We start from the raw sequence: 20,721 nt of genomic DNA, 5'->3' as shown, positions 1-20,721 counted from the left end.
GCAGACAGATCCATTTTGCAGAGCTAAATCTGGGGCAGAAGCTGTGTTTCCACATACATTGGTGGATATGGTTATAGACTTACCCTGATGGGAAGCGAGGTATCCAGGTAGACTGTATCTAGTTATTCACACCATCTGGACCCATGGATGTGTCCAGTGACATGATGCAATTACAATTACCACACTATTTTGTCTCCTATGTGTTAAGGACTCAAGGTAAAATTTATGTACCCTGTTTTACAAGTGAAACAAATAAGAGAGTTTAATATCTTCCAGTGTCTTAATATTCCTGGAGTTCTTGATAACCTGTGTTCCTATCCTGGTTATCATCCTGTATGTATGCAAGGCAAGGGCTATATTGTCCAAGAATCTTTCTCCACATTTTGTATGTAGTACAGCTAATTTAATAACAAAGCCTGAAAAATCCAGGAGGTATGAGACCAAACAGCAGTTTCCTTTGAATGAATAATCACAGTTGGACCAATTATTTATAGGCTTGGCGCTGACAGGCTGATATGGCAAGCACATTAACAGCAAACAGAAGGAGCTAAATTGGCTAAAGGTTTCTGAACGGGGATGACTTTTCTGTTATATATGTGAGAAAGGTTCCAAGAATAAAAAATGTGCCCTTTTCAGCCTGGGAATTGCTGTAAGCGGGGCTGGTTGTAATTAATCTTTTGTATGATGACTTGTATATTTCCCTGCTGTCAATGTGCTTAAGCTGTCCTGCTGTAAATTGCAGTGATGCAGAGAAAATTAATCATACTGGACTAAGGAGCACACCAGAAAAACCCTCTGATGATACGTTTTGGAGCTTATTCTCCTGTGTATATGAATAAAGAGGTTCCACTGATAATTCCTGGTGACATGTGTCTGGGAAGCTTTTGATTCAGTAGCAAAACATTGCTGTCCAGACTTCTGGCAGAACTGGAGATGAAATGCTGAACCTACACGTATCCAGGGTCTGAAAAATTAGAGCATAGGTTCCTTATGTTAATGAGAGAGAGAAAGGAGAAAGCACTGTGCATATCTGATTGTGTCAGCAATGCCTAGACTGTGCATTGCTATAACTTCTGCTGATGCTGCATGTATAATTAGGCTCAGTTTACAATTTCCTGCTTGTTTACATGTGGTCTAGGGACTAAATAACAGTAAAAGGGGAAAAAATGTAGGAGTAATTTATGTTACACTTTATTAGTCTCTCTTGCCAACCTTGATGAAGTTGTTCTTGTGACTTGTCTCCCCTCACCATTAGGCCTGTTTTTCACTTGCGTCAACAGGAGATTAGAGTGTCCACCCTCTTGTAAGGCTGTCTTCTTAGGTGCTTGAAATGTGCAGTGTAAACTGCCTTTTTTTTTTTTTTTTTTTAAGTGCTTTAAAAAAGCACAATAAAAATATTCAAAAAGCATTTCTGGAGATTTTTCCTTTTTTATAGACTATGTGTTCCATTTTTCAGGAACTGGAGAGATGGCACTGTGCTCAAATTATGTGTTTTATTACTGGTGTTAATGACGAACTCTTTAAGAAATATGAAGCAGGTGCTCTTGGAATTTACTGCCCTGCAAAGAGCCAAACCACTTCCCTTCATTTCAAAATGACTATGTTGTGAACTAAACTATTAGCATTTCTGTCACTTTCCTTAAAAGATAAATGCACAACTTGATTCTACTTTCCAGTATATGACAGAGTCCCTGAAATAAATAGAAGGGTTCCAACAATTCTGGGCATATTAAACAGCATGTCAAATAACTTCTCCAAAGTTATCCAAAGATATGAAGGTGCTCGGAACAAAGGTGGACGTCTTTCTGCACTAGGGGAAATTTTAACTTTGATTTTTTGGAATTAAAATACCTTCACTTTCCACGTTATGTTCCATTACATATTGTTGACTTATGTAGTTTACCAAAAGGCTGGGAACTAATAGGCTTAACTGCTTTTATGCTCTGCAGTCTACCTACCTTAGTCTTTTTTACAACGGTTTCTAACGGGAGGAGAAAATAACTCACTGCTGTCTATTAGTTGGCACTGTTTCTGCTTGAGAATGCTTACTTACTCTCAGATGTGGTTTTTTCACTGCCAGGTCATGAAAGTCCTTCTGGAAGTCGTTGTGTGATTTCAGAGTTTATACGACCCCTTCAAATATCTGGAGACAAACCAGAACAATTGTCCGTCAAACCTACATTCCTGTCCAAGTCAAGATCTGGTACCCCAAGATGCAGATTTGATTCAGACGTGAGTCTTTTTAAATTTGTTACTAAAAATGTATGTTATGGGGCTAAGACTTCTCTTCTCCAGGGGACCAATGTGGGTTGATCCACCTGCTTGTAAAAAGCCAAGACATGAGTGGTCTCATTTTCTGAGACAACTTGGGAACACGACCGGTAGGAATTTAACTGATATTTTCAAAGAAGTCCCAGCTGATAGCCTAGTTACACAGCCTAAAAAATGGGTGTGTGAGAACCTCAAGCTTCTATGAAAACCTCAGCCTTCAGTGATGCATTGTGCATAAGAGGTAGAAGTCAGCATTTCTTCCCGTGTCTGTTTTGGTGTATGCCTGTGTCATGTGGGTTTATTATATCTGCCAAAAGATGAGGTTTCGATACAGCCTGGGCAAATGGAAGAGGAATTCCATGAAATTCCCTGTCCAGGCAGGCATGCTCTGACAGAGAAGTAGCTCATTCTGCAGGACTTGTTCTTTGCCTGATTTTCATGACATGTGAATCTTCTCACTACAACTAGGCTGATACCACCCACTAAGCGGTTTCCAGCACACTCTCCTACACTGATACTGAGCCTGTAACCTAGAAGTGAAAGTTGCAGGATGTTGTCACTGAACTCTTCCACCGTTCAACTTTACAGTTTGCATTCAATTGTACTTTTGACAGGTTCTGTTCTTCCTTTCTTAGAAAGGTTTTCTGGTTTTCAGTAGAATTTTAGTGGAAGACAATGGGAAACTCAAAAGAGCTTTACAAAGGTGCCATAGCAAGTTGTTGATATTTATGACAAATATTAATTGTAAGGAGATATAGGACACATTTTGAAAAATTACAGAAGGGTATTGTTTTCTATTAAATACTGTAAGCCTGCTTAATATGGGCAAACAGTCATGAGGAAATGATCTTCAGATTTTACCACTCACAGTCCTGAATCCCATTCTTAATCTTTACAGAAGTGAGTAAATTGAAACTGTGTGCATATTTTCTATCTGTTTTATATTCATTGCTACTGAACCTGTGAAAGTTGATAGAAACAAAATGTATTTAAGTGGATCACAAGCCTGAGTATGGTATAGGATATTCAATAAAATATTAGATGCTTGTATAGTAGGAATTCCATAGACATATTAAGGATTATCCACAAATAAATATATGTGTATATTTATGTGTAGCAGCATTACTGAAAAGTGGGAACATTCACTGCTTTTTGAAGAGGCCACAGAAAAAGAAACCCGAAGTAGTCAAACCAGAAAAAGCAGCTTAGCAGTGAGACTTAGGGAAGCAGAACTAACAGCAAGGAACAGAAGAAGTGCATGTCAAATTTAATTCCCTTTTTCTATTATTTGTGAGTTATCTCTCACTGAGAATGTCAAGCCCTCTTTTGCAGAATTGTTCGTTGTGTGCCTTCCAGAGTGTAATTATGTGATACACACTTACATTATGCAAGCTCACAGAAATTAAGCTCCATTCTTTCTCAGAGGTATCCAGATCCAGGCTGGGAGTGTATGAATAAAATCTAAAAATGGAGCATAATGTTGTGAAATCTGAAATAAAAAACATCATACTCTGCAAAAATATATCTGATTGTTACTAGTAACAAATTCTTCTAGAATAAGCATTATTGGGTTAAATATGAGCTTTGTGACATGACCATAAAAAGGTATCAGGATGATAACTCTTGAAAATTTACCTGCATCCCCAAATGCTACACAGGGCAGAATACCTGTTAGCTGACTACTACTGTCCTTCTCACTGGAAGTGGAGTGTTGGCAGAATAGTGTTGTGCTAACCCAACAAGCTAACCCACCTCTTAAGAGTGAATTCAGAGGAGAAGTGACTGGGCTCAATATTTTTGGGTGCAATTTTGTTCCATACCGGGAACCAAGACAGGACTAGTTTAGGCCTGAATGTTGCAGTTCAATATTCACTCTGTCCAGACTGTAAAATTTCAGTCAATTTTTGGCCAACTTATCTTATTTGATCCCACTGTTAAACCTAGTATTGCTACCTTAATTAAAGTTCTTCGAAGTTCAGGTGAAAAGTTCTTCATTTTTCCTAAAAGGGTTCACAGCATACTGTAAAGTAAGTGGAGGAAAGAAGTGCATCTCTCACTTTAAAGACTCTGCTAGACTCAAAGCATAACAGAAAGAATTACTGTTTTACTAGTGAGATACCTAGTGCAAAGCTAAAATAGGTCAATTCTGTGTTGATTCAGCACCACAATTTAATCTCCAGGTTTTGTTGACCAGATTTGTAATGGAATAAATGTGTGGCTTTGCAGAATTGAGTTAAATATGGTAAATTCAGAGGAAATATCTTATTTCTTTCAGTTAGTGGAAAGGGCAGAGTTCAACAGATACTACTGCCGTGGACTGTATAGGCAAGGGGGTACATTTGATTTGATACTCACTGTTTCCAAGTGTTTAGAAGTTGACACTTGCACGAGCTCTAAACTCAACATTTGCCTTAAGTACTTAGTCCCTGGTATCAGGTTTCTACCATTGTTTTCTGATTAAAATATTAAGGTATCACCTTAGGTTGTCTGGGTGATCGTATAGCTGTACTATGCCCAGAAACTCGGCATATCACTTACAACAGGTCATCTTGGAGTAACTGAGTTTACTAGACTTTAATGAAGACTTCAGTAAAAGCTTAACCAGGAGGGTGAGGTGGTCAGTGAGACAGGTATGGTTAAGTCATGCCTATTTCTTCAGTCAGCAGCACGAAAGGGAGTGCTGTGGTACGTATCCCCTCTCCTTCAGCCACCTCCACTGACCAGATTTTTCAGGCTTTTGAGGAAAACCAGCAGCCTGTCTCGGACAGGTAATCTGAATCTCTAGCTAGATGCCAAGGAGCTATAGCTCAATTTCTTTGCCCTAATAGAATCTGAATTCCAGTTCCTTTTTGGCCTAAGCCCTCTAAGTAAAATTAACCAGTTCTGTTCCATGTTAGAATTATTTTTTTTAAAATGTTGTGTGTTCACTGTCTGATACATGTCACCTGACAGGAAAACATTGTATGCATCTTTATGAAATCACATTGTCTTTTTGTTTTTCTCTACAGATGGATAATGATCAGAATTCCAATACCTCAAAGCAGAGATATTCTGGGAAAGTCCATCTTTGCATTGCTCGTTATAGGTAAAAAATGAGCTCATTACATATATAATACATATTTGTAACATTTAACATTTAGTGCTGTTTCACTGCTATTCATACACTGACTTATTACCTGGAACCAATGTTATGGATAGCAGACGCCTTTCCTGTTTGCACTGGATGCAAAATAGTGCCATTTCCATGTGCTGTAAATGTCAGAGAAAATTTAACATGGCATGGCTCTTTTACTCACTGCTCTATTTCTGGCCTTCAATGTCTAAATGAGATGAGAATGTGTACCTCCTACTTTATAGAGAATATCTCAACCTATTCTGATAAATTGCTTTGTCATCAATGCAAGAAAGATTTAAAAGTTCTTTTCACATCTTTGTTTTGTACATTAACGTATTGTCACAATAAAAATTTCTGTGATGAACAATTTATTTCAGGATGGATATGGATTTAAATACTTTATAAGAAGTTTTTCTCTCTGAGTAGCTTGTTTTAGCTGTAGCTTATTGGCTTTGTCTTTATTTAACTTCTCTCTGTTGAAGTTAATAAACCTGTGTAAAAGACTGCCATGCAAATAAAACAGAATGTGGGGACTGGAAAAAAAAACCACAACTGAGCTTTAATTCACTTTAAAAATAAAGATGTCACCAGTGTATTCAAAGAGACCTAAGTGAGAAATCTAAGTAAATTCTACAGGAAAGGACATGCTTTAATGTGTATGGCCCTTAAGTGAATAGGTTTCATTTCATGGCAGCCTGTTGGTGATGCAGTTACAGTTCACAATGACAAACTGACCTAGACTCAGTTCTAAATATGTTTCTGAATGGAAGCAAAAAGATTGAACCGAGGAGTTCCCTTCCTGTGCAGCCCTAGAACTGTACACCTTTTTCTGACTAGTATTCAGTTGTGGGGGGTTGTAGGTGAACACACGCATTTCCCATCTGTGCTTCCTTGCAGTTACAACCCTTTTGATGGACCAAATGAAAATCCAGAAGCAGAGCTCCCTCTCACGGCAGGAAAGTACCTGTATGTGTATGGAGACATGGATGAAGATGGCTTTTATGAAGGTATTATTTTAAATCTGTGAGTTCATGCTAATTCATGCAGATTCAAATCAATTCATCTGTCAGACATGCTCCCAGTTCTTTCCTTCATCTATTACTAAATCAGTTGCTAAAATTACCCCTATCATCACTGTGTGAATTAACAGAGTTTCTGCACCAGCAAAGCCACTCCTTGCAGGCAAAGCTAATTATGAGATATTTTATATTGTCAGCTTTTCCTAGTGGCAAGGTTTAAGATGACAAGAAAACTTACTGTCAGTTCTGGGTTTTTCCTCACTGAGCCTTTACATTCTCAAACCGTGAATGTTGTTCATGTACAGCTTTCACTTATATCTTCCTTATCGTGTCCACTTGCATTAACATGCAAGAGGTATGCTCCTTCAAGGATTTTAATGGCATTGTTCTTTCTCACCAGGGGAACTTCTAGATGGACAAAGAGGACTAGTCCCTTCAAATTTTGTGGATTTTGTTCAAGACAATGAGACCCGGTTATCAAGCACATTAAGCACTGAACAAGATCAGAATTTTATCAATCATTCAGGTCCTACTTTGGAAGGAGATCTCTTGGAGATAAGTCCACCAAGTCATATAGACTCTAGTGTAATCAGCAATGGCGCGGGGACTCTGGATGTAAACATTGATGAAATTGGAGAAGACATTGTGCCTTATCCTAGAAAAATCACCCTTATAAAACAACTAGCCAAAAGTGTCATTGTGGGCTGGGAGCCACCGGTAGTGCCACCCGGATGGGGAACCATTAGCAGCTACAATGTTCTGGTTGACAAAGAAGTACGGATGAACATAGCCTTGGGAAGCAGAACGAAAGCTCTTATAGAAAAGCTTAACATTTCTGCTTGTACATACCGAATATCAGTTCAGAGCATTACAAACAAGGGTAACTCAGATGAACTGCAGTGCACTTTGTTAGTTGGGAAGGATGTCATAGTAGCCCCCTCTAATCTTAAAGTGGACAATATAACCCAGATTTCTGCTGAGCTGTCCTGGCTGCCTACAAATAGTAACTACAGTCATGTGATCTTTCTTAATGAAGAAGAATTTGACATTGTCAAGGCTGCTAGCTACAAGTACCATTTTTTTAATTTGAAGCCCAACATGGCCTACAAGGTGAAGGTCATGGCAAAACCCCATCAGATGCCCTGGCAGCTTCCCCTGGAACAACGAGAAAAAAAAGAAGCCTTTGTGGAATTTTCTACGTTGCCAGCAGGTTTGATATTTTTCTCCCTACCTCAAAACTCTCCATTTTAAGTTTCTCTGAAAATCCTAGACAAGTTAATCTGACCTTTAGCTTTATGCTGTAATCCCTGTCACTTTTGTGAGCAGATTGGGGATTATTAGATAGCTTTATTGTATCTAAAATTAATTCTTGTCCCATGTTAGTCTCTTCTTTGTTCCTGGGTAAGGCTGAAGCATTTCTGGGAGATAAACGAGGGAAAGCCATGCTTATCATGATCACAGATCACACACTAAGTGTTTTATCACATTAATCTCCTTCATATTTAATTTGTCTGATTATAGTATTTCTCACAGTAATTCGTTTTCATTGGGATGAACAACACTGGGGAAAAAAACAATTATTACTTCTGACATGTTATTTGTATGTTATTTGTCCATCTTAAAGCACTTTTTACACAGATGATCCAGCCCTTTTCTGTAATAAAAAACAATACAGACATCTTAGAGGACCACACAGTCATTTAGGGGATGTAAATGCATTTAGGTCATCTAATCAAGGACAAGTAGAAGACTCCTTATATATTCAGACTTTCAGAGCCCTGAATGCCTTTCTGAAGCAGGGACAGTCAAATACAAGTGATTCCTGGCGAGTGAAATTTCAATAGCGTGTACTGTGGTATGGCTTAATTGCCTCCCTGCTGGGATTTGATTCTAGCAAAGGGGCAGGAATTAGTTCTGGTCTCTTCCTTGGCTTGCGTGACTTACATATAAGGAGACATGCAGGACAGTAATGCTGGTTGAGTAGAGAGGGAGTTAAGCTTGTATGTCTACTGCTGTTGATTTATAGCTTCAGTAAAAATGTCCTTAGCTCAGGCATTTATTCTTTTGTCTTAAATCATTTCAGTGAGTTAAGTGGTCTGCGGGAGTCGGGAGATGCTGCCTAGATGGTGGCTTGAACTTATTAGATATGCTGACTTCTTTGTTATTTGGGAAAGACCTTTCGAGTGAGGTTTTTTCAGGCCAGACACTTAACATGCTGTATCTCCCTCTAGTTGCTGAAGTATGCTAAAGCAATAACTGAGCTGTTCTCTGCTGAGGAGCTAAAATGCAGCAAATCCTCTGCTTTTAGATCCAGAGATCCCAGAATCTTCCCCACCACTTCATTTCACAGACAGCATTTTTACAAAAGCACACCGACTTTTCACTGTTACATAGCAAAATATAAAATAGCAACTGTTGAAGTGATTAGAGGCTGATCCTTGTATTTCCAAAGTCATTGAAACAAAGGGAAAAAAGGATGCCCATGAAATCAGAGTCAGCGATGGGAGTTACCATCATAGTATGTCATGGTTTTGTCTTGCAAATATTACTGGCTTTGAGAAGTCACATCTCTCTTCTTCCAAACTACAGTTAAAAGAAAGAACTTAAAAGAAAAAAGTAGAGAAAGTGCCTATAATGTGACTAATACTTGTTTTTCTCTCAGACTCTGGATTATTTTTCCACCTTAAATATCTTCAGTTGATCTACGTTTTAAGCGGCATGTTTCAAATATTGTTTTGGAGTATGCTGAGAGAGCAGTACAGATACTCTGTGTGAAGGGAATCTTTTATTATTGTGCTTCTGTAGAACAGGCATGGGGGTGAGTGATGTTACATAAACCTCCAGTTGTGGTAAATGTCGGGTTTAGCAGACGGTTCAGCATGAGCTGCAACGTAACTGGCCACAGGCAGCTCCTAACGTTTGTGCTGACATTTTTCTAAGGGCTTCAGAAATGTTTACAGATGAATTCATGTTCTTGCCTTATTTGAAGCTGAGAAGCTCTGCTCTTTACCCATGAGTTCAGTGATATCCTTATAGAAAGGGATACCACCAGCCTCTAATACCAAAACCGGAGCGGGGATCAGTGAATATTTTTAAATTTTCACACTGTATCAAACTCAGGGGGTTTTTAGGAATACATTAAGCAAAAATGAACTTGAGATAAATGCTCACATTTCAAAGCTAGAGAGAGCAGTTGAATGAAAAGTACAGGACAATTAGAGGTCATCTTTTCATTTTTCTCTTTGCATAGATATATCAAGTTTTGCATGATTTATACTTGAAAACACATTGCTTCCTCTCAGGCCAAAGCTGAGTGACAGCTCTTTAGTTGCTGAGTAGTTGAACTCCTCTTCTAGATTCATCAAAGTGTTAGAATTACTTCAGTTGAAATAGTTCTCTTTTGGGTGCTCAGATCTAAAAATAGACCAAAGTATTGACAGGATCCAGACCAATGGGACTGTTAGAGGATTTCGTCTAATTTAAGTAATAAATTAATGGAGACCAAACTGTAGCAGAATTCTGAAACAAATATTTATGTTGACGACCAAGACCATCAAAAGTCATCAAGAGTAATTTCCCATTTAATGATGGAGGAAAATAGAAACCGTACTAAGCCTTGGACATTACAGTTTATTAAACCTACCTCTCCTACAGACTGTGAAGTTTGGGATAGACTCCCTGGGGATTGTTTGGTTTGGGGAGAATGAAGGAAGGTGACTTCTCGTGCAGGAGCAGATCAATGTCATTGTCATTGATCAGGTACTGGACTAGATCAGATGCATTCTTTCCTGTAAGCTGAGGAGCTTTGCTTGATTGGGAGTGCTGACTGTCAATAAAATAGGATGGTCAGGGAGGCTGTAATTCAGTCCTAAATCAAAATCTACGTCTTTGCCAAAACCAGTATTAGATCAATTTGCATACTTTGGCCTTGCAAGTTAAAAATACGTTATAGATGCAAGAGAGAGTATAGGCAAAAATTTCCTGTGCCTGTAGAATACTGAACGTGTCCATAATTTTATTTCCATGCCCACTAGAGGATGAAATTCAGTGACAGCAAACTACTGAAATGGCACTGATGGTTTGCCAACATATCTGGAAGCTGAGGCTTGTGTGATGTTTATACTTGTATCATGATCTGTTTGGTAGCAATGAATACACACAGTTACAAAATTTGTAGCTCTTTTGGTAGATGAACAGAAATTTGTTAGTTCACTGGCAAAGGGGAACTCACAGCAACCATGTTTGTATTCACCAGGCTATTACACAGAGGTGGCTGCAGCTAAACCCTGCTTCTGAAATGTTTTAGCATGAGACACTTGTCAGGGTTTGACTGTTAAATTAACACAAGAAGATGCCTGAAATATTCATGAACTAATAATCTCTATGATATTTTTACTTTGAATTTCTGTCCAAAATAGAGCAATTTATATTAGGGTAATAATGTCTTTTAATTGAGGATGTGTTTAGTGTGCTATTAAACTAACATACTGTAAATGTCTTAAAAGCTTAGTAGGTGTATATTTTTCTTCAGTGCAGAGAAAAGACTTTGAGTCCAGTTATCCTTTAAACCAGCATGCTGCTGGTTGAAAAGGTTAAAGTTTTGGCTTGCAGTCCACATTACACCTTAGTGTCAGTGTGCTTCTGGCTCATAAATCTTGACTTGGAGCCACTGATGGTCTAGAGAGGCAGAATTTGAAAGTGATTTCTGAGTATGTAGCGTTTATTCGGTGCAGACATATATACCAAAAAGTTACATACTGTCACCTGCAGCAATTTTCCACTAACAGTGTCACTCCTGGGCCTTTTTCTCCCTGCATTTTTCTGTTAAGATCTTTTGTATTCAGAGTAAGTAGCAGTTATGCAGCCTGCAGGGATAAAAATAGGTCCAGAGCAAGTTTCAAATACAGACCATCTCGCAAAGAAATATAGCTTAGTTACTGGCTGTAAGCTGCAGGTCAGTGTCTGGCTCCATGACCTGCTGAGCCTGTGCTTCTGTTTTTATATAATAACTGCAGTAAGGATATTTTGCCTTCTTAAAAAAGAAAAAAAAAAAGGTGCTTTGAGATCTGTAGTTCCAACTTGCAGGTATATCAGCTGACATACATACTTCTAATCCAAGGCTAATCAGTGACCAGTCTTGTCTTTCTTAGGTCCTCCAGCTCCACCTCAAGATGTTACTGTACGGGCTGGGTCTACCCCAGCAACCATACAGGTGTCCTGGAAGCCACCAACTCTGACAGCAACTGGGACCTCCCATGGCGCCAATGTCACAGGCTATGGTGTTTATGCAAAAGGTCAACGGGTGAGTTCTCCTTCCAGCGTTACAGTGACCATCTACGTTAGGGGAATTTCAACTGACAGGTAAAGGCAACGATAAACGTGTGACAGCACTTGAATGTGTGCAGGGCTTTCTCAGCTTTCAGTAGAACCTACTATTTTGTTTGTGCATAACTTGCTCATTAGCTTCCTTTCTATAAGCGATTAAGCTTTTGGACAAATGGATTGAAAAGATTAAAGACGACTGGTGCTAACTGGTGTGGAGCCCTGATGAGGGCTCTTGCAGCACACGCTGTGTTGGCAATAGATTACTCCATGTTAAGACGTTGAAGGTTGTACTGTAGTGGGATTGAGGGGAGGGAAACAGGTGCCTTCATGCTAGTAAGTTGCTTGTTTGTGTACTCAGGTGGCGGAGGTGATCTTTCCAACAGCAGAGAACACATTGGTGGAACTAATGAGACTAAGGAGTTTGGAAGCAAAGGAAGTTACTGTTCGAACACTCTCTGCACAAGGGGAATCAGTGGACTCTTCTGTTGCTGCCATTCCATCTGACCTACTGGTGCCTCCAACCCCTCACCCCAGAACTGCTCCCAAATCTAAGCCATTAGCAAGTGCCGGAGCCCCAGAAACCAAAGAAGAACATTTAGGTCCACATTTAAAAATGGATGAGTCATGGGAGCAGACTCGTTCGGCATCCCCTGTTCATGGACACATGCTTGAGCCACCTGCTCCTAACTTTCACAGCCCGCTTCAGGGGAGGAGGTCTCCATCGCCTAACCGAATACTCCCTCAACCTCAAGGCACACCTGTCCCAAATACTGTCGCAAAAGCCATGGCAAGAGAAGCTGCACAACGAGTTGCAGAAAGCAATAGGGTAAAGGCAAACTTTTCTTAAGGCTTTTTTGGGGCTGGCTTTATTCACTGTGGCACTTTCTATAAAAGAATTTTATCATCATATGCTTTAAGGAGCAACTAATCATTCCAAAACCCTAAAGATCTGTAGTTTGAGGAGCATCATTGTGCTAAAATTCTGTGCCATCTTCCACAAACATGCTTGTAACCAAAAAGAGTATTGATCAGCCTTTGGTCAGCATAGAAGCCCCATAATATCACTAGAAATGTTGTCTCCAAACATGCAGAGCCTTACTTCTGAATAAAAACCAGTAATCATCAAAGTTTGTGCTTGGATCCTGCAGAAATCAAAAGGGAAACTTGTGCCTCTGTGAGAAAAGTCAATCAAGTACTGAATACTTTGAAAGAGAGCAAAACAATAAAGGGCAGTTTAACAATGAGTGCGGAAACAGGCAGATAGACAGAAGTCCTGAGCAGACTTATTGTGAGAGCTAATCTTTTTGGCAGTTTACAAAATGAGGAAAGTCTCATTTCTGTAATCTAACCAGCAGTCAGATAAGAGACATGGTTGTATTCTAAAGTCATCTGCTATTTCAAAATAACAAATAGCTGTTCAGATGCATGTGAAGCACTATTTTGTATGGTGTCATGAATTCACAGCCAATTTTACATATTTGCCCTTCAACAGTGCCTCCTTCACCGTGCTACATCTTCACAGATGTTTACAAGTGCTTCAGCATAGCTGCCATGTGAAAGCTTTTCATTACAGCTCCTTCTGTAGCTGCTAGAAGCATTGCTGCCCAAGGGAGACTCCCTTTTGGAGACCATGGCTGCTGTAGTCACTGAGATGTTTGCTAGTTAATTTAAATCCTGTATTTGAGGCTCTTGGGTCAGCATAGCTGATGCATATGCATCCTGACAACATGATCCAGTTTTTCCTACACAAGCATACAATATTTAAATACTCCCAGTGCCCTGGGTAGTTACTTTCTCATCACAAGCTGTTCACAACTGTCCGTTCCTTGTTTCAAGCTCTCTGGTGTCACTTTTTTGTACATTCTCTTAGTCCTTCAGCTGGCAGCCATCAGTTGTTATGTCCAGTCTTTGGTATCCCATTGTGTCTCCAAGATAACTCCATTAATTTTGACAGTTCACACGTGTCTTAACAGCCCCAACTTATTGACTGTCCATCTTTGGGGACAGAATTGAGACAGTGGGAGATGTTAGAGCTTTTGGAAAGCTGAATAATTTTGGATCAATAAGGTCTGCTAAATACATATGTATGATGCGTGTATTTCTTCCTTCTCTTTATAAACAAAGCAAACTGGAATAAATTTGATAGAGGGAGAAAAGACAAAATAGTTTCTTTCTCGCTTTGAGGTCAGAGTTGATTTAATGACCATATAGGAAAGAGATCTGAAATACTTTTTCTGGTTTTGAAAATTGCTGACATAACACATGCTCTCAACCACGTTTAATTACATTACTTTTGGTGATGCTCGAAATGTTTAATTCAAGAATCTGGACAGAAGTTTACAGATGGATTCACTCTAAATTAAATCAAATTCTGCCAATGATGTTTGTCAGGTTTAGTCCCCAGTAGGAGAAGTTCTTCCCTGCGGGAGGCTGCTGCAGAAGAAGCTGTGTGTCTTCTCCCTGCCCTTCATCCAGCCTGTTAGATGGCTGATGGTTTTTGTCATGAGAGTAAGCAGCAGGAATCAGTAGCTAAGGATGAGAGTCACCTCAGAGCAGAGGAAGAGCATGAAGTCTCATTCTATAGCTTTCTTTGTAATGAGGTCAAAAATGCTCTTGCGGCTAGGTCCTGTCTTCGTTAGCAGCCTCTGACTGTAGAATGCTGAGAATTTTGACATAAGTGGTACAGAGAAGAAAGCTAGCAGGTTAGTTGATGGTCACATAAAAGCATACAACTGTTTATGAGTGAGAGAAATACAACAGACAAAAAATTCTTGAAAACTCCTGAAAGGATACAGTCAGAGTAAACTAACATTGCTTTAAACCATGAGTATACTTAAGTGTTGTGCTCTTGAGTTTTTATGTCTTATTTTTGCCACTTCTTCCACTGGTTGCAGGAACAAGTCTGCTTCAATTTTCCATTTTTTTGTTTGTTAGATGGAGAGGAGGAGTATTTTTAGCGAAAGGAGTAACGCAGCCCAGTACGCTAACTCAGACGATGAGGAAGACGGCTATGATTCTCCTAATGTCAAAAGAAGGGGGGCTTCAGTTGATGATTTCCTGAAAGGGTCAGAACTTGGAAAGCAAGTAAGTAGCCTAGTCTCGTTACCGTGTCAGGTGTCTGGCGTGAAACAAGTATTTTACGAAGCTCAGCACACTATCCAGGTCACCATCTGATTGTTGTACCACGTTGGTAAGCTACACAGGCAAGCAGCTAAATTGTGGGGATGTAAATAAATGTCCTGTTACTGGAGCATAACACTGTCTAATGGGAACTGAATGCTTGACACCATGCATCTAGATATAGATCGTTATCCCATGCAACAGTCTTAAGCACTGGAAACTGAAAAACCTGAAGCTGAAAAAATTGAAATAGAAAATGTGACTGGAATGTCACGTTTGGGCTCTGGGCTTTTTCTGTATGATGTGTTACTACTGCATATGAAAATGTGCTGTGAAAAAAAGGGAAAGGGAGAAAGACTTTTGTGTTCCATAAAAGCCATAACCTGTAATCTTAATTAGCAGAAAGCCAACACCGTATATACTTGGCACACTGTGATGAATAGAAAGATGTTGCCAGAAGAATTTAGCACATCTGTGCAGCTTTTAGTCTGATCCCAGTGAAAACAAGTATGAAGTAATTTATTACATTACTTTCAAGAGAGATGTAAATTCTAGCAAAAAGGTCTTTAGTTATGGCTTAGCATGGTCAAATAATTTTGTTAGCCAAACATCTGTCCTCCCATGCTGAAGGGTCCAAGCCATGGCGTTCCTTCTTGTACCACTTTTGAAACCTTCTGGAATTTTGGTTACATTTATTACAGAAGTTCAAGCATTTATAAATGTATAAGCATTGCTCCAAATTTCCAGTGTTCTGAATATATGGCTTCAGAATTTGATTTGGTTTCATCTTCATATGCAGCAGTTCCCATTTTTAGAATATATGCAATCATGCTGTGCTTACAAAATGTGCTTGTGGGTAGGATGGATCCGTACCTCTGTATACAATTAAAATTATTCTGGACACAAAAATGCCAAGATTTTCTAAGAGAACCAGTGATCTTATTAAGAAGGCTCAGTCTAAGAAGTTTAGAGTGTTTGTAAGGAACCAAGATCAACTTCATTTTTCTGATAACAGTACTTCATATTTAACCTTGGTAAATAAACTTGGGGGTATCTACCATGTGAGTACAAAGTTGCTGCTCCGTGTGGACTTTCTACCTCAGATTATTAAACGGAGGCTTGGAGTGTGTTTGATTTAACAAACCCTACAAAACAGAAGGTTTGTATGTGAACACTGGAAGGCTGGAACCCTTAAAGTTATATTCTTTAAAGCCTAAAAAGATTAAGCTCTGTTATCTCCTAGGAATGTCCTCAAAACTAGATTTGAAATCTCTCTGGCTACAAGTATTCTCTGATCTTACTAGGCTTCAAGTTTAGTTTTCATGTAAGGTTGAAAGAATTCCTCACCACTTTAAAGCACTATGTCAAAAAAATGCACTTTGAGAAATAGCAGTTAAATTATGTCTGTCAAAACAGCTGCTGTGTGTTAAGTGTAAATTGATTATTAAATGTTTATAGCTTCAGAGCTATATTTGTAGCTTAATTGCTCATTTGCATTGTTTATGAAAGATGATCGCTTGTGCTGCTTGGTTTGTTAGTGAAGAAATAATTGGAGAAAATTGGAGAAACCTAATCTGTGGTGGTTTTCTCCATAAGAAGTTATTAGTTTGCTAATTTCATTATAATACTCATGTGCTGCTGGTGTCTTCCAGAAACAACTGCTGTTCTGTATGGTGATTCCCTATCAAAGGGCTTTGGCTTTCTATCAGTTGACTTGCCTTACTCCATAGATGAGAGTAAAAAACTGCAAGCAAATGCAAGTAAAATTAAAGTTTTTTCATCGACATTTATCAGCATTAGATGTGGCTACTAATGGAAATCCTTCAGGTCTGTTGCATTGTATTTTGTAGGAAGATACATTGATTTTAAACTCTCCATTTTAAAAAGCCCCACAGGGAAGGCTGGCATGGATCACAATTCTGAAACAGTGGTGCAATATCCGTCTCTCACAGACTTTCTTTGTGAACTTAGGTTAGTCTTTCTTGCCCAGATCCTCACAGGTATTTATGCATCTAATTATCTCACTGCCTCCGAGGGTCTGGGTCAGTGAGCCTGTCAACCCAGACTAAAATGCAAGTAACGATTCTTTCTTTAAAAAAGTATGAAGATACTTTTCAAGCTGTTGATTCGCTCTGTAAATAGATAATAAGGACAAGGGAAGTAAGTATCAGAGATAGATGTGAAATTCAGAGAGAACTTGGGACATTTGCAGGAAGGGCAGTGCTAGAAAATATGTGAAATAGTAATCACAAGTGCATGGAATATGTGGCCACAGAGGTTCCACTGGAAATCTGGACATGTAATGCACCCAGTTATTGGACGTAGAGTATGCCTGCCCTATTACATACAGAGTTAATTGACTGCAAGCAGAATTGTGTAATTATTGCTTATATAATATCTCCTCGTCACGTTTTATACCTTGCTTAATGTAGCGCTTGAATTAGAAGATTTATTTAAATAATTAAATGGCTGTTTGGCAAGTCACTGCTGATGTTAGATCCACAATGGATAAACCTTGGAGAGAATTTGCTAGGTCTCTACTCTGGTTGCCCAAACAATGAGGGCTTTATTCCAGCAGCATTGGCCTTTGATAATCTACAAGGCATTGTGCTCTTAGCTGGGCAGGTAGTACTGTGTCCGTGCAACCCCCAGGTCTATTTGAATACATCTGAGAACAGGAGTGCAGCAGTGATTTTTCTATAAAAAACAGGACCAAGATTCTGCTGGAATGGAACTGATGAAATAATAAAATTTAGTATAAGAGCTACAAAATTTAGATGTGAAGAATGAAGCATTAGAATATAGTCTGATCTTTTAACTTCAAAAAGAAACCAAAAACTTTGGGAAACTGCACTGGATTTTTTTCTAAGATGATCCTAATGTAATGTGACCGAGGATCTGAAAACATTTATGGGCTTGGCACCAAGAATTACTACTAAAAGCTTCGTCCTACAATCTTTTTAGCCTCAGAACAAAAAGTTAAAAGAGGAGAAATTTTCTCTTGTACTTTGAGGGCAAATCTATCCTCACCTTGGAGAAATTGCTTATTGTAGACATTTTCTTCTCATTGCTGGGATTGATTGATATCAATGTGTTACATCTGTGGGAATTGACTTGGTGCCACAGAAATTATTTCTTCCTTTGTATTGCTGGGGTAAGGAATGCAGTAATTTCTAGCATTCTAGTACCTCTAGAATATGTGATTCTTCAAATATTCTACTGCGATCTGACAGTCAGATGACTCCATTTGAAAATTTGTCCTTGAAAATACAGTAAGTTTTGTTTATGATCTGATTTGTTAGATGCAATGTTTAACAGAAGCCACTTCTATTTAACATTAGCAACTCAGTAGGACATACTTTTTCCTCCTTATCTTCCAAGTAATTGGAAACTTAACTTGAAATATTTGGACTCATTTTAAAAGACAGTTAGGTTTTAGCCAGTCTCTTCCTACAATGTTTAAGAGAATGAAAGCTTCAAATTCCATCAGCTAGCTATATCATACAATGATGGTAACATCCTGCAAGAATTAAATGCTGATCACTTTTAAATTACAATGTGATGTAACAAACAGCTGTGAAGAACAGATGATATGTGAATTATCCTAGGGCTTTTACAATTTGGTCAGCAAGTCCACTGATGCATGAAGGACCTTTTTAAATCAAGAGAATTTAATCAAGACTCAAACTAGATTTGGTGCTGTGAACGCAGACATCCTTTTTTGTACCATCTATGGGATTAAGATTGGATTTCTTTACTTGGGAGCATAGATGGACAAAAATATGTATGCATGATCTCTGCACTAGAAGAGAGCAGCAAGGCGTGTGATTTAATTTTTATGTGGTTTTTAGTGTGATATTCAAACCTAGGAGATGCTCTAGCCCTCATTGGTGTTACACAAGTATTTTCAGCTTTACAGTCAGTAAAGATTCTTCTCTCTCACCCTGTCAATTAGCCTCACTATTGCCATGGTGAAGAGTACCACACAGAGAGCAGCAGAGGTTCTGACTTGTCTGATATTATGGAAGAAGATGAGGAAGAGCTGTACTCCGAAATGCAGCTGGAGGATGGAGGAAGGCGACGAGTCAGTGTGACTTCACACAATGCACTTAAGGTAAGTGTGACTGCACAGAAACCTTAGGTGTACCTCCATATTTTGATTCTTTCTTCAAAGCATTTCTTTGAGTCAGTTATGGATTTTGCAGACCATTAAAACTCACACTGTTGTATAGACCTAGAACTGAGGTGAACATTGTTTATGATGTCAAGGCCACTTTAATACATTTATTACCTTTATTTGATAGCTAATCTTTTAACTAACTATTTTCCTATATGTAATTGTTGAAGTTGCAATTTCTGTTCTGTATCTGGGGACCTTTCCCATGTCTACACAACAATATGCTACATGTGCTACCCAGACCATGAGTTGTTTCTGAGCAGGGAGATTTATATAAACATACATACATACAGAAAAAAAACCAACTTGGGTTTTTCATGTCTGAGTAATTTGTCCCTGTTTCCAGTGCTAGTCCCACCTCTTCCACAGACTTTAAAGTGTGCTCATAAGAAAGGGAGTTGGGTCAGCTTTATTTGATAGATGCATTACTGAAATCCTCATTGTTTGTGGATTGTGGATTCCAGATTCCAAAACAAGCTCTGATTGTTATGGAATCACCGGAGACAGTAGGAAATACCTATCAGAAATACTGCTTTAACACTGGACAGGAATATTCATCATGGAAGACAACTTTAGTATAACAATTAAAGCATACGTAGAATGTTGAACCCACCCAATACAAAATATATATTTCCCATGGTATATTTGTACATGTAAATTTTATTTGCTTTTTATGTGTCTAGAAATTATGCTAAATTGTGTTTTCTCAGAAAGTTGGATAACTTGAATGAAAGGGAAATCCATAGGTTGATTTTTCTTCCAATATGCTGTTATTTAACTAAAACCAATACTGTTTTCGCATGCATACAAGAATTTTGACCATTCTTGTAACTGCTTTCATGTATTATAAATCCAGTCCTTTTAGTCTGATACCATCTGGAATAGACAGGTACTTTTTCAAAACAAAAAAATAATCAGTGTTTCTATTATTCTGCTAACATAAATGTTGAAACTGAAATGCTTCTGCATGCTGCTTCTGTCCCTTTCCTCTGGGGAAAAAAGTGAATTATCCCTAGACTGTTCTTGTTCTTTATGCATCAGAAAGTATATTTACTTCTTGATTTAAACTTGTATTGCCAGTGCTGATATTTAAGAAGAAAGGTCCAGACCCTTAACTGGTGTAGTAAATGATTTTAGATCAGTTAAAGTCTGCAAGCATACTTCTCTTGATGTGAATATATGAAGGGTACAGCAGAAGTGGAATTGAGTACAGGAGTACTTCCTGGGGAAGGTCTCATGGATTTCTGAGTATCATCTGGAGAATATGGCCCACCATGCTGATAAGTTTTTGATATAAAATGCAGGTCAGGTTGTGCTCTATAATTTCCCTGTCTTTCACTAGATCCAATTTCACTTTGCAACATCGATTAACTAAAAAATTAAAAATATGTTTACTGAATTTTCCATAATGTGATCAGTTTCCTGTTCCACTTGCATCTGAAAATATTCCAGCCATGCCCTTGGAGCTGTAATTGAGTATTCTCTCCCAAGTTAATAGATGCCCCTAAGTAACAAGAAAACATTTTGCATGCAGAGATATATTTGTTTTATTGGGAGATTATTATTCCCTCCAATGGTTCCCTAAAACAAAGGTTTGATATGGGTGATCAAGGGAAGATTCAACTCACTTACCTGATCTGAACGTTCTAAAATGTGGGATATTTGAACTCCAATCACAAAACTATCCTTGTTTG

At 38.6% G+C, this 20,721-nt stretch overlaps 1 protein-coding gene across 12 annotated transcripts in view; it reads left to right on the top strand.

Moving 5' to 3' along the window:
• Positions 1-20,721, top strand: part of RIMBP2 (RIMS binding protein 2) — a 118,647-nt gene that overhangs the window by 73,351 nt on the left and 24,575 nt on the right. For all 12 annotated transcript variants that reach the window (XM_074921449.1, XM_074921440.1, XM_074921447.1 and 9 more), the window contains 8 exons: positions 2,081-2,232; positions 5,280-5,356; positions 6,284-6,393; positions 6,806-7,615; positions 11,556-11,707; positions 12,089-12,556; positions 14,665-14,814; positions 18,806-18,964. In XM_074921449.1, the coding sequence (XP_074777550.1) occupies positions 2,081-2,232; positions 5,280-5,356; positions 6,284-6,393; positions 6,806-7,615; positions 11,556-11,707; positions 12,089-12,556; positions 14,665-14,814; positions 18,806-18,964 (2,078 nt within the window). The remainder of the gene's footprint in view (positions 1-2,080; positions 2,233-5,279; positions 5,357-6,283; positions 6,394-6,805; positions 7,616-11,555; positions 11,708-12,088; positions 12,557-14,664; positions 14,815-18,805; positions 18,965-20,721) is intronic.

The sequence above is a fragment of the Athene noctua genome, chromosome 17, assembly GCF_965140245.1.
Source record: "Athene noctua chromosome 17, bAthNoc1.hap1.1, whole genome shotgun sequence".
Taxonomy (NCBI): domain Eukaryota; kingdom Metazoa; phylum Chordata; class Aves; order Strigiformes; family Strigidae; genus Athene; species Athene noctua.
The sequence above is the reverse complement of the archived record's forward strand: the minus strand, read 5'-3'. Positions and strand labels throughout refer to the sequence as shown.